Source organism: Neomonachus schauinslandi, chromosome 12 (genome assembly GCF_002201575.2).
Source record: "Neomonachus schauinslandi chromosome 12, ASM220157v2, whole genome shotgun sequence".
Classification (NCBI taxonomy): domain Eukaryota; kingdom Metazoa; phylum Chordata; class Mammalia; order Carnivora; family Phocidae; genus Neomonachus; species Neomonachus schauinslandi.
The window spans coordinates 57572363-57585172 of NC_058414.1; the positions used below are offsets into that span (position 1 = coordinate 57572363).

The 12810-nt window shown below is 56.0% G+C and overlaps 1 protein-coding gene across 1 annotated transcript; it reads right to left on the bottom strand.

Annotated features, from left to right (window-relative positions):
* Nucleotides 1-3596: 3596 nt before the first annotated feature.
* Nucleotides 3597-6020, bottom strand: HOXA10 (homeobox A10). The gene is made up of 2 exons (XM_021689575.2): nucleotides 5051-6020; nucleotides 3597-3871 (listed from the first exon to the last, which is right to left on the bottom strand). The coding sequence occupies exons 1-2, from the start codon at nucleotides 6018-6020 to the stop codon at nucleotides 3597-3599; spliced, it is 1245 nt and encodes a 414-aa protein (XP_021545250.1).
* Between the last annotated feature and the right edge of the window lie 6790 nt (nucleotides 6021-12810).

Consider the following 12810-nt stretch of genomic DNA (forward strand, 5'->3'; position numbering starts at 1 on the left):
GGATGCCATTTCTAACAGACTCTGAACCTGATAGAAGCTACGGGCAATCAAGCAACCAATCTTTGCCCTAGCCGGGCTCCCTTACAGTGGTTAAAGCCAGAGTTGGGACCGGTAGGCCCCGGAAAGCGGAGGAAGCTTCCAGGCGCGGTTCCCTGCGTGGCCAGGCTCCACAGAGCCTGGCTGGGCCTCAGCCCAGGTCCCAGCCTCAGGTGCCCAGTGAGGCCAGCGAAGGCCTCCTTGCCCTTGGTGTGGGCACACAGAAACGCCGCGAATGCCCCCTAATCGGATCTCTTAGGCTGTGGTTGCCGACCCACGGAGTAAGAACGCAAGGCTGCCGCCATCCGGTCGTGATCATAACCGAGGCCTTGTCTGTGCAGCGGCACACCAGGCCCTGATCCACAGCCCTCGACAGCTGTCCCACGTGAGCCCTTCCTTGGCAGATTCCGACCACAACTGGAACACGCATCAAAAAATAAGACCCCTGCCCCAGGCTCTCCCCAAGCTAGCCCTGGGTCCCTCCCAGAGGAAGAGATGGGAGGACAGGAAGTGGAGATAGAAAACTGGGCACAGAGAGACCGAAGATGAAAGAAATGAAGGGAAGGAAAGAAAGAAGGAAGAAGTAAAGGGAAAGATAAAGAAGAAGAAGAAAGAGGAAGAAAGGAGGGAAGAAAAGAAGGAAGGAAAGAGTCAAAGGCGACTCCTGGGAGCAGAGGGCGGCTTACAGAGAGAAGGGTAAGTGACAAGGCCAGGATCCCAGCCCCTTTCTGCCCTGTCCCTCCTAGTTTGGCCTGAGTCTCTCTCAGAGGGATCTTTCCTGGTCTCCTACCCTGGATTGGGGCTGGTAGCGTCCCAGCCTTGCAGGAGAATGGCCTGGAGTTGGGGGAGGCCCAGGATGGAAGCGTGCGCCCCTGACCTTGAATGGCTCAGGGCCCAGAATTCCTACCACGCCCCCGGCGTCCGCCAAGGAGCGGCTAACCTGACCATACCTGCTCGGGGCCAGGTGGGGATAGGGATTGAAGCCAACAGCCTGGCAAAGCGCTGGGAAGGAGGCAGGGACGAGGCTCCTGCGTGGGAAAAGCCGAGGTTGCCACCGCAGGCCTGGCACGACCAGGGCCCGGATGCCCCGCCTGGCCCGGCCCCCGCGCGCACAGGTACCTGGAGACGATTTCAACTGAAGTAATGAAGGCAGTGTCGTGCTGTCGAGAGAAAGGTGGATCCCAACAACAGGAAACTACCTAAATCACCGACCAGTTCTGGTGCTGCCCGCGCGGGGCTGCCTCGCCCGCCGCCGCCGCCGCCGCCGCCGCCGCCACCGCCGCAGCCAAGCGAGAACCCTGCGATCGCGCCCGGCCCGGCCCGGCCCCTTGCCAACCTGCGCCCGCGCTGCCACTGTGTGTCCCGCGCTGCCGCTAAGGCCTCACCGAGGGAGAAGCCACCGGCCCCGGTAAGCTAAACCTGGGAGAGAGCGGGGAGGAAGGTAAAGGAGAGAGAGGAAAATGGAAGGAGAAGGAAAAGCGAGAAGAAAGGAGAGTGAGCAGTGTGCGTGCTGGTTTCCCAAATCTTGCTTCTCAGCGAGCCGGCGCCAAGCGGCGGCAGCCCTGGGCGACTCGAAAGCGCCGGGGACGCCACCGAGCCCAGCTCCCTGTCTTGTCTCGGCCTCCGGCGCTCGCTCCCCACGGCTCGCTCTCCCCCTCTCTCCCTCCCAGCCGGCCAGCCAGCCGGGGCGCGCGCTCCCGCGCCCCCTCCCCCTGCGGTCGCCCCCCCCCCACCTCCCGCGAGCAGGAAACGCGTGGCCCCGCGGAGGGCGACCAGGTGGGGGAGGCCGTGCTGGGGGAGGGGGGCTTGCAGCCCGCAGCAGACTACCTAGCTGCTGCCGCGGATGCTAGGGGACGCGCTCTGGGCCCAGCCTGCTCCCCGGATTCCTAGGCTGGGGGTCATCTAAGACCAGGGGACCCACAAAACAACCGGCGTCTGCGAGCCTCCCTGGGGCTCCCGAAAGAAATCCTGTTTGGCTTCCTCTGTCTATGCAGCTCCCCTCTCAACTGAAACCACTGGTCCAGGACAGCTACAATCCAGATATACTAGCGAGTCATAAAACTGAACAAAAGCCGACAAACCTTACGGCACCAGGGCTATAGGGCCCAGACAAATTACGACCGTCTAGGTAATATTTAAATAGATGCCTAAAGTAATTGCAGGGGGCGCGGGCTAGTCCTCCTGTTGTAAAAGTGGTGAACGGGATAAAGTGGAAGGTGAAGATAAGAAGTCAAAAAAAGAGGTAAAATTAAAAAGCTTCATTCCACAGCTTTTATTCTTCTATAAGAACATAAACATCGTCTTTTTTCCACGCACAGCAGCATTACAATATTAATTTATTCTGATTTAAGATTAGAAGTAAATAGAGCTAGAACTAACATTTATAATAATGATAGAATGCATTTGCATAAAACAAGATTGGCAATTTTCATAATAATAAACATTTATACAGATTTGTATTTATAATTTTTCTTTTTCTGCACCTACAGGTTTGACCCTTTTATGCATGTAACTTCACAGTATAAAGGAAACCCAAACAATGTCTCCCTTCTCTAGTCTATTCTGCTTGCCCAGCCCTCCTCGGATTCTGTGAATTTTAGAAAAGAAAAAAGAAAAGAGGAAGAAGAAAAAAGAAAATGAGAAAGGAAACTCTCCACAAGATAGGGAGAATTGTGGTGTGCTTGTCGCGTTACCAGTGGTAACAATTATTTGATGACCCAAAAAACCCCACTAAATCCGCACGCATAAACAAAACTATATTAGATTATTTATCTACAGCCAGAAGGATATGGAAGTTCAGAGGTAAGTGAAAAAATTTAGTCCCACAATGCAAGACCTCACACAAACTGGAAGAGAAGTTTCCTTCTCCTTGTCGTTCTTTTTTTTTTTTTTTTTTTTTTCCCTTTTAGAGCTGGGATATCTTACAGAGAAAGGAAAGATTAATCTTTCTGACTCTCAATTTTCTCATCAGCCAAAGCCAAGCCCTTTTGCCAGCCTGCATGTCCATGCTTGCAAGCCCTTCTCTTTGCCAAGGAAGAAAGAAAGAAAGAAAAAAGAAACCCAGGGGCCTGTGTCCCCTGATTAAACACAGCCCAGCACTCCAGGCAGGCGAGCCCGGTGGCGGCTCCTTGCACCATTGACCTCAGGCCAGACACCTCAGCGCCTACAATGGGACCTCGGCCTTCCGGCTAGGTTTGCCCGCCCCCGCAGGAAACCAGCTCCACCGGGAGGACAGGAGCCATTTCCAGCAGAGGAACCCCGAGACAGCAAACCAGCCCGGTCACCACTCAACACTTGAGGATAATATTTATCTCTATAGAAATTTAGCACGATATGGCTTTTTCCCCCAGAAAACAAGTAAACCAGCACCAAGCGAGCAGACAAAGAAACAAAAAGTCAGAACAAACCAGCCCTGCACAGATGTAACGGCCAGCGAGATGGCGAGTGTGGGAGGGAGGAACGGGGCTCCGGCACAGGTGCGAGTTCCTGGGCAGAGGCCGAAGGCAGAGGGAGGAGAACGGCTCTCTGGCAGCGAAAAAACGGCATTGCCTGGAGCTTCATCAGGAAAAATTAAAGTTGGCTGTGAGCTCCCGGATTCGGTTTTCTCGGTTCATTTTCTTCAGTTTCATCCTGCGATTCTGAAACCAGATTTTCACTTGTCTGTCCGTGAGGTGGACGCTGCGGCTGATCTCTAGGCGCCGCTCTCGAGTAAGGTACATGTTGAACAGAAACTCCTTCTCCAGCTCCAGCGTCTGGTGCTTGGTGTAGGGGCAGCGCTTCTTCCTGCCGCTCTTTGCCGTGAGCCAGTTGGCTGCGTTTTCGCCTTTGGAATTGCCTAGCATTTAAGAGAATAAAGAAGGGAAGGTTAAATAGGGGCCACGCTAGGCTGTGCGCAGGGGTGAATTTGGGAGTTGGATGCCCTAAGTCACACAGAGAGAGTTTTACACGTACACACCCCCTTTAGCTTGCTCAGGAAGAGCAGTTCCTCCAAAGGGCATGAGCAAAATGGAGAGGGCCTCCAATCTACACCTGCCTTCCCGATTTACATTTTCCTCCACTTTTCCCCAAACACCTGTTTTAGCACAAAGCTGTCCGGCGCTCACAGACAGAACGGCCTGGGAGGGCAGGCTGTGTATCTTGAACTTAACGCCTTTCTTTGCTTCTTGCCCCAAGGCAGACAAACATTTCCTGCAGCCCCCAGGCTGGAGACCTGGGTGCTCACTTGGAAGGGAGGCCGGCAGCGTGGCTTTGTCCCATTCCCGTCCCCTGATTGCCTAAGGCCCTATGAGGAGAGGAACAAGGACATCGTTGGGCCATGGGGAAGGCACGAAAAACCGAATCGGGGTCAAGGGCCGTCCCTCACGTCTTTCCAGGAGCCAGGGACGGGCAGTCTGGGCGATTCCGAGTTCCAGGAGAAGCGAAATGGCCCCTTTCTGACTCTAGGCTCAGGGCCCCGCCGACCCGGCCGGATTTGCCTTTTCTTCTCCCCGCAAGGAGGATTCCCGCCCCTCCAGCAACTTTGGAAAAAAAGCATGGGGGATCGTAAACTCGAACTTCGCCGGTTAATGGGCTTATTTATTGGTGCTGGCGGCTGCTTATTTTGGATGCCTTACAAACATCCGCGCTATCTGCGGGCGAGCCACTTTCCTCCCTCCCCCTCCCCCCGCGTGGGCCGCGCCTCGCAGGCTGGGCCCAGACCACGGCTTAGGGTGCTCCGGGCCACGGAGAAGGGCATGCACAAGAGGGGGGCTGCTCGTCCAGGCCCTCGCCCCCAATGGGGGGTGAGCTGAGGCCAGCGCGGCGGACGTCTTGGTGTGGGGCGCTAAGCCGGACATGAATTTTTACTGCGTCCCCACGCCCAAATATTAAAAAGCAAGTTCACAAGGTCAGCCTGCCTGCAGCTTGGGCCAAGGCCGGCCGGCTGCTGCGCGCACTCCTGGCTCTCTGCTCTTTCCCTTCTCTGGGTCGGCCTGTCTGCTCGCCTGACTGCGGCCCTTCGGCGCGCCCGGCTTACCCAGGGAGTCCTTCTCGGGCGAGGCTTTGCTGCTCTCGGAAGGGGCTGGGGAGAGCTCCTCTGCGGCCGAGGACGACGCGTGCGCCTCCTCGTCGCCCTGTGAGCCCCCGCCGCCGCCGCCGCCACCGCAAGTCAGCGTAGGGGGCGGCGGTGAATCGAGGGCTCGCTCTTTCCGGGCTGCATCCGCTGAGCCCGAGGCGAGCGCGGGTGGCGGATCGAAGCCGCGCCCGGGGGGCTGAGCGGGGAACGGGCCGGCGCCGAGCTGTTGCGCGCCGCCGCTGCTGCCGTAACCCTTGGCCGTGCCATAGGCCTGGGAGAGGCGGAAGTAGCCGGGCACTGGCACCCCGCTGGAGGTGCTCAGGGCGCAGCCGTCGGGCGGCGGGCCCCGCGGGAAGGGGGTCAGCTCGGCTGTGGCGGTGGAGCCTTTGGGGCATTTGTCCGCCGAGTCGTAGAGGCAGTAGGAGCTCTCCTCTTTGATGTTCTGCGCGAAAGAGCACGAGGTGGCCTGCGGCGGGGGTTGGGGTGGTTGCGGCGGGGGCGGTGGCTGCTGCTGGGGCGGCGGCGGCGGCGGCCCCTCGGGCTGCTCCATCCGACACGACCGGGGCGCGTCCAGCCACAGGTCTATAGGTGCGGGCGCGTAGCCGTGCGCCCCGGGACCCAGGCCCCCGCTGCTGCCGCCGCCGCCCGGCGACGCCGCCTCATTGCGCTTGCCTCCCAGAGCCGGGAAGAGCCCGCAGCTCTGCAGCCCGTAGGGCAGGTCTGCGGCCGGCTGCAGGTAGACCCCGCCGTGGGCGTAGTAGCCGCCGCCGCCGCCACCGCCCCCCGCGCCGCTGCCACCACCGCCAGCCTCGCCTCTGCCCGAGCTGATGAGCGAGTCGACCAAAAAAGAGTTCGCGGCGGGGCTCTCCGAGCATGACATTGTTGTGGGATAATTTGGCGAAGGGAGCAGATAGCCCTTTCTGGCTGACATTTCTTGTGCAAAACATGCTGAATACGATTAGCAATCCCCCCGCATCGCGGCGGGTGCCCGCAGCCAATCCTGAGCCAGAGTTTCCGCGCGACCACTCCCAGTTTGGTTTCGTAGGCTCGGGGCCGCTCTCCGAGGGCGCCCTCTGAGCGCATGATTGATATAAATATGTAATCTGTATTGATGGGCCGGGAGACGCACACCCGATACCTCAGCCCAAAGGCCAGGAGCTGTGGGGGCTGCCCCAACGTGGCTAGTGGGGGGCCTGGCCCCTGTGCTAGCCCCGCCCACGCTCGGACGTGAGCCCTCCTGTCGGGTCTGTTTGAAGGGCCCTTGGGCCCCCCGCGCAGTTAACAAGTGGGGTGTTTATGGTGCGCACCCCGGCCCGCCTTGGGTGCTCCCCATCCTTGTTTCGGAATCAGCCACTAGCCCTCCAGGCACTCTAACCACTAAGGGGACCTGTTGGGGCCTCAGGCTCTTCCTTTTCAGCTCGGGACCTGGAGCTGTCTCCCCAAAGTGGCAGACCTGGCCCTAAAGCCACCAAGAAGACCCTTAGAGTGTCCCGAGATCCAGCGCTCACTGGCAGCTGGCTATTGACACTTCTTTCTTGCACCCCACACAGAATTTTCCCCAAAATGGCTTCTCATCTCTCTACATTCCCCTCGGCCAGTCGTTGATCCAGTTAGGATCTTTGCTTTTGGCGTGCTCACCTGGCTTGCTTTCTCTGCAGCTCCTGTCGGTGGACCCTGGTGAGCTGAAACAAGCTGGGGTGGGGGGTGGTGTTGGTAAAAGCAACTGGTAACCTTGGCTGAAAGACTGCCCTACCCCTATTTGGAGGTCCCAGCCAGATCCAGGCACCCCACAGCCCCATCACCCGGGTAGCTTCCAAGCTCATATGCCGCTTCTGGGAAGTGAAAGAAACATTGCTCTTCAGGGTCTTCGGTTTGACCGGAGACAAGACTTGGAGGGGGAAACTTGGAGGAGGGGGCGGCGGATGGACGCCTTCGCCTCAAGCTCTCCCTTTAGCCTTGGCATTCGCACGCTCTCGGAGGTTATGACAGGAACCAGTGTCACCACACTCCTGCCTCTCCGTCCCCTCCCCTCTTCCCCCCTCCCCTCTAAGCCCGCGGCTGGGGCAGCCCTCACTCCTGCGGTGTGCGCATTTTAACGAGACCCACGGTGAGGAAATCCGTCCCGGCAAGGCCGGGCTGGGCTCGTGGCCCATTTATAGCAGCGTTCGGAGGCCAGGCCCTTTGCTCAGTAGACTCCAGGGCCTCCTTCGTCCCTGGCCGTAGGGACGCGCTCTTAGTCAACTGGAAACTGCTGGCCCAGGGCGCTAGCCCCGGTGTGGGCCTCATACGTATCTCAGGAAATGATACCTTTTCCGGCCGGATCCAGTGGAGCCCGGGAGCTCGCTGCCTTGCCCCAGGCCTGTGGGCCACAGCTCTCCAGGATGCCCCAGGCCTGCCCGCCGCACCAGCTCCAGCCCCTGCAGAGGCCTTGACTGGCGCTGCCGAACGCCGGGATCCCAAGAAGCAGAGCGCTCAGGCCTCTGCGTACAGCGGGGAAAGACCCTCGCATCCCGGGTGATGTGCCAGGCACTTGGCCTTGTTCCTCCCGTCGTGCACCTAGTCGGAGAAGGAAGCCGAGCCCGAGAAGACCCAGAGAGAGTACCCGGGAGGGCTGGCGGAAGAGGCCTGACGCGGGCTTCTGAGATGCAAGCGGTTGCGGTCTGCGCCTGTTGTGGCTGCTCCGCGGGCCGCCGCACCCCCGCTTCCCACTCTGCAGAGCTGGCGTACCACGGCTTGCGCTGCGCTCCAGCCCCTTCCACCCGGCCGGCCTGTGCCTCACGGTGACTGGCTCCGCGGACCGAGCGTCTGGGGTACAGAGGAGGGAGATGGAGCGAGACAAGAAGGAGAGAAGGGCTGAGGGAGAGAAAGGAAAGGGGCGGGGGGGAGAAGGGGAGAGAGTCTGAGAACCAATTCTCTCCAATCCAACGAGATCCTGAGGCCTAAGTAGCAGCAGCGGCCGAATCAAGTCTGTGTGGAGAGATCAGGAACTGTCCTTCACTCCCCACCTCCTTCCGGCGAACGAGGCCAAGACAAATTCTAACCTGGCTAGGCCCAGAGGCCAACAAACTTGAATAGGGAAAAGCTTCAGAGCAGGACAACCTAGGACCCCTGTCTGGATGGGCTTGGTCCTTATCCAGCTCTCCAGGAGGGTGGAACACATTGGGACTGTTGCACTCAGCGTGCTACTGGGAAATGCCACAGAACTGAGGACTGCCTGAGAAGGGGGCTTTGCCCCAAAGCACTGTGCTTGCCAATCAAGAAAGCTCTGCAGAGTGTGAAGTAAGGCCCAAGAACAGGAGAGGAGTCCTTGAGGAGAATGAGTCCCTGCAGGCCGTTTGGGCCAGGATTTGGTTCCTCTCCACACTAAAAGCAGAAAGCAGCTTTCCCAAGGCTGTAGGCTGGGAAGGGAAGAGCCGTGGCTATAGGAGAGAATGCTTGAGATGGCAGAAGCTAAGAAAATAAAATGAAAGTCAATGATCTAAGCCTATCTTTCTTTTTGAAAGTTAAGGCCCGCTTGGAAAAGCTAAGGCCAAGCTCTGATTCTTATCCTGTGAAAAATGCACATCTGGGCATTCCCACAATTTGACCCATCATTTTTAAGGAGTTCACAGACCCCTTACAGCCTTCTCCTTGGGCCCTCCAGAATGTTCCAGAACTCTCAGGAATTCAGCAACCCTGCCAGTTTGACTGGTAAGACAAGCCGGGTGCCTGGCTGTAGGCATCTCAGGCTCAGCCTGGTCAGCGCCCTGTAGGGTGACCAAATGGGCTTCTAGGTGGGATGGGATCCAAGAACACACAGGTGCCAACCAAGGTGACAAAAGCCAGCTTGGTACTGCATCTGCTTTAAGAAGGCCCCCTTGGCGGCGGACTTAGAGGAGGTGGAAAGCCCGCTGCAGCCTTGCAGACCATGGCATTGGCACTTGGGTCTTCACTGACCTTTGGGAAAGCTGAATGTTTTTCTCCAATCTCTTTTCTCCCCCTTGCAATAAACCAAATGGGATGTTGAGTTTGTGCTGTTTCTTGCTTTAAAAAAAAAAAAAAAGATGACGATGATGAAGAGTGTGTAAGCCCGGGTAAGAGTTCCTCTCTGGTCCCAGACCGCCGCCCCACCCCCACCGAGGCTGGCTGAGCTGCGAGCGAACCGACAGCCTGCCCCAGGGCCTGGGACGCAGCCGGCCTGCTGCCGCTGGTTCGCACAAGAAGATATCCACGCAGCAGAAGCTCAAGTTAGATGCTGCTGCCCTTTCAACTGGTCTTGGAGCTCCCAGCATCCCGGACCGCGCCCCCCCACCACCACCACCAAGGCTCCGCACTCCCCAGACTATAACACCGAGGTGTTAACTTCCTCAATAGAATATTCGGTTTATCGATCGCCAGGGCCTTCTCAAGGTCCCCCATCCCCAGAGATTAAGAAAAGCGATTCAGTTGCAGCATGGGTCGGCTCCTGGATATTGTCTTCCCTCTAGCCCCTTTGCGGTCTTTCCCTCTCTCCCTTTCACCCTCCCTCCCAGCAGCTGAATTTCACTGTCCCCCTCAGGATGCCTTTGACCTAAAGCTCTCGGTGCATGCTTCCTTCAACCAGGCCTGTGTAGAGGTTATGTACAGCCCCCAAGGCCCACGTTTTATTTCGGAGTAAATATCATCCATTTCTACCTGGGTAATAACGCTCACCCTCCCCGTGCCTGTGGAGCCCAAGTAAAGGCCAGGCAAGTGGAATAAGCCCTTTGGCGAGGATCACGGTGCATTTCACCCGATAGCGGATTCCTCCTTCTGAGCAGGCCCTTGCAAACGATGAGAAATAACAAACTGTTACTACCCAAAACCCCCACTTCCTTTTAAAAATACTAGGTACAGAGATGGGGATAGCCAGTAAACAGTTTGTATCTGGAAGTCGTTCTCAGTGTTTTCCAGGCTCAGAATTATCTGACCGGTTGTGGAGTTGGGCTGCGACCCCACAGAAGGAAAATAAACGCTCCTTTCACATACCCACTTTAACAAAAAATCTGGACTTCTCTGATTCTCACATTTACTGTATGGTTAGAAAATTTTTTTGTAAGCCATGACGTTCTTTCTCGTTCATCTTTAAGAATGTCAACATTTCCAGGGAAATTTGTTGTGTCTGTTTTGAATTAATCAGGTGCAATCTATCCCTAAACAACCCGCTTTAAATTTTTCTCTAAATCCAACCACTAAACTGGCCCTTCTCTCCTCATGGGGGAGTGTTGGGGCCTTTTCACACACTCCCCAAATTACAATATGCTTAATTTTGTCCATAATAAACTGCCTCTGGCCTTGAAACCAGAGGTGGCTCTGGGATTTTAGGGAAGGCTCAGGCTGCAGAAAGCGTGGTGCGGGTGCCCACTTGGTGTGGTTCCTGTGGTTGCCTTATTTTGGCAGAGTTTGGGAGCCCACACTCAACAAAGACTAGTGACTTTTGATAGGCAAGATTTACACACACACACACACACACACACACACACACGGAACTCATATTTTCTCTGAGATTCCCTCCCCCCATTCACCCATGCACTATATATTTGTGAAAATAGTGATTTCAAGAAACTAATGAAAACATATTGGGATAAAAACTTAAACATAAGAAAAGAGGATATTTGAATCTAGCCTCCAAAACGTTAAGTGAACTGAGTATTTAAAACTTGTTGTGTGACAACCCTGATGGAGAGACTGTGATCAGAGTTTATCCTCCATGCTAGCTTTTGAAAATGTATGGGTATATACCAATACAGTTTTCACATATTTGCAAAATATCTCATATTTACATCTAAGAAATCACTGCAAAACCCCAGCTAGGTTTATAGCAGTGCATCCCAAATAAGCAAAGACAGCTTCTCTGGAAGCCTCAAAAATCATATGCGACTTTTTGGAATTGGCCTTTTTCAGAACAAAGGTTTTCCCCAGGCTGCTGGACAGACCTAGAGACTGCACCTAGTAGAAAACCAGAGACCTCCCGGATATCTGCCCAGGGAATAAGACAGCCTCAGCAGCCACGGTTGCTGACCACCTCATTGTTTAGAGTAGAAACTTTGTTTTCCCCAGTACCGCCATCTCTCTCACTCTCTCTCCTCTTCTCTCTCTCTCTCTTTCTCTTTTTGTTGCCACCACAACCCCCACCCCGGCACTGCCAGAACCCCTTCACTTGGATGCCCCCCATCCCTGACTCATCCCATTCTGAATATTTCTACAAAATTGAAAGGTCGCCTTGGGTGCATTGCTGGCGCAAGGAGCTAAAATCGTCAACTTTTCCACTTAGGCCTCCCTCTGCTTTCCAACCTTAGGGAGCAATGGGAGAAAGGAGGGGGTGGGCTGAGCGCCTATAGCGTCACCCGGAGCGCACAAACCCAGCCACTTATCCCAGTCCTGCTCTGACATGGGCCACCTCCCCACTCCCGACTCAGCCAGACTGAAATTGCTAAACTTTTGGCCTCTTACCTTGACATATTTCCGAAATCACTGCCAAGGGACAGCAAGCAGGCTTCTCCGCGGCGCGACGCCTGCGAGGCCTAGAGAAGGCGCGTTGCTTTAAATTACAACACCAATTACTTCTTGAAGGTGAGCCCCCCCTTATTTTGATACTAAGGGGATCGGGACAAGTGAAATAATGTAACGTGCTGCTCTTAGTATCAGAAGCGAACAAAGGCCAAGAATCGCGCTGGGGTTCCCGGCTCCCCGGCGGCTTTGACATTGATCGGACGTGCGCCATCTCGTGGCGGCTGAGTGACTAGGCCCGGCCCGAACTTCAGCCGGGAGCCGGGAGAGGGAAGCAGGCTCTAGGCATAGACAGAGGGAAAGAATGTGCCCAGCTCGCTGCTAAACAGATCTCATTTTTACATCTAAGAAATTGCTGCAAAACCCCAGCCGGGTTTATAGCGGCGCATTCCAAATATGCAAATTGGCCGGACCCGGACGGGTTTACGACCACATTGTCACAGCCATCGGAGGATGGGCTTTTATAGGGCTCAGAAATCAAACCCGCGCCCGCTCGCCACCCGCCAGCGAACAGTCCTCCTGGCTAGACACTCTCTAGCAACTTGCAAGACTTTGGTTAATCTTTAACCGTCCCAAAGGAAGTCTTTCCTTAAACCCTGGGCTTCCCTGCCCACCCCTCCCTGCCCCCAGGAGAGTCGTTGTTCACCTCCTTGTGTGTGTTCATCAACCTAGACATTCATCTAGGGGGGTCTGTCCCATTCCCCTTTGAGCTCGATTTCCCCAGTCGCGCCAGTTAGACAAACACACAAACAAATAAACAAAGCAGGGTCTGGGGTCTGGGGCCTCTCTCCAAATTCGATCTTCTCTGCAACTCTGGCTCTGCCTGGGTGGCTGGGGAGAGGGTGGGGGTAGAGGTGGGGGGTGGGCAACAAAAGGCTCTGGCCTTTCCGCCCTGCCCCTCAAGGTTATGGGTGATGTCCAAATTTAAGGCAGAAGTTCAAAGGCAGGAAACAAAGAGTAAACAGGCATCTTTCTTTCCCCAAAGGGAAAAGGCAACCTCAGCTGGGAGCTTGGGACAAAGTGTCCATAGAGCCTCCTGAGAGTCTGCTCTTTGTACCCAGACTGGTCTCTGTCTTCCTAAGGGGATCCCCAGGGCACCCTAGAGTGGTTCCACTTCAGGCCTCCTAATCCTGAGGTGAGCAAGCCCAGCCTGGGATCAAACTCATTGACCACCTCAAGCTCCAGGGCTTTCTCCCAGGCCTCTCTCCAGTCTG

Bases quoted from the DNA above. Each gene is read 5' to 3' on its own strand.
- HOXA10 (XM_021689575.2), bottom strand. From the start codon at position 6,020: ATGTCAGCCAGAAAGGGCTATCTGCTCCCTTCGCCAAATTATCCCACA. The intron at 3,872-5,050 runs GTAAGCCGGGCG...CTTAAATGCTAG, and splicing joins GCCCGAGAAGGACTCCCTGG to GCAATTCCAAAGGCGAAAAC.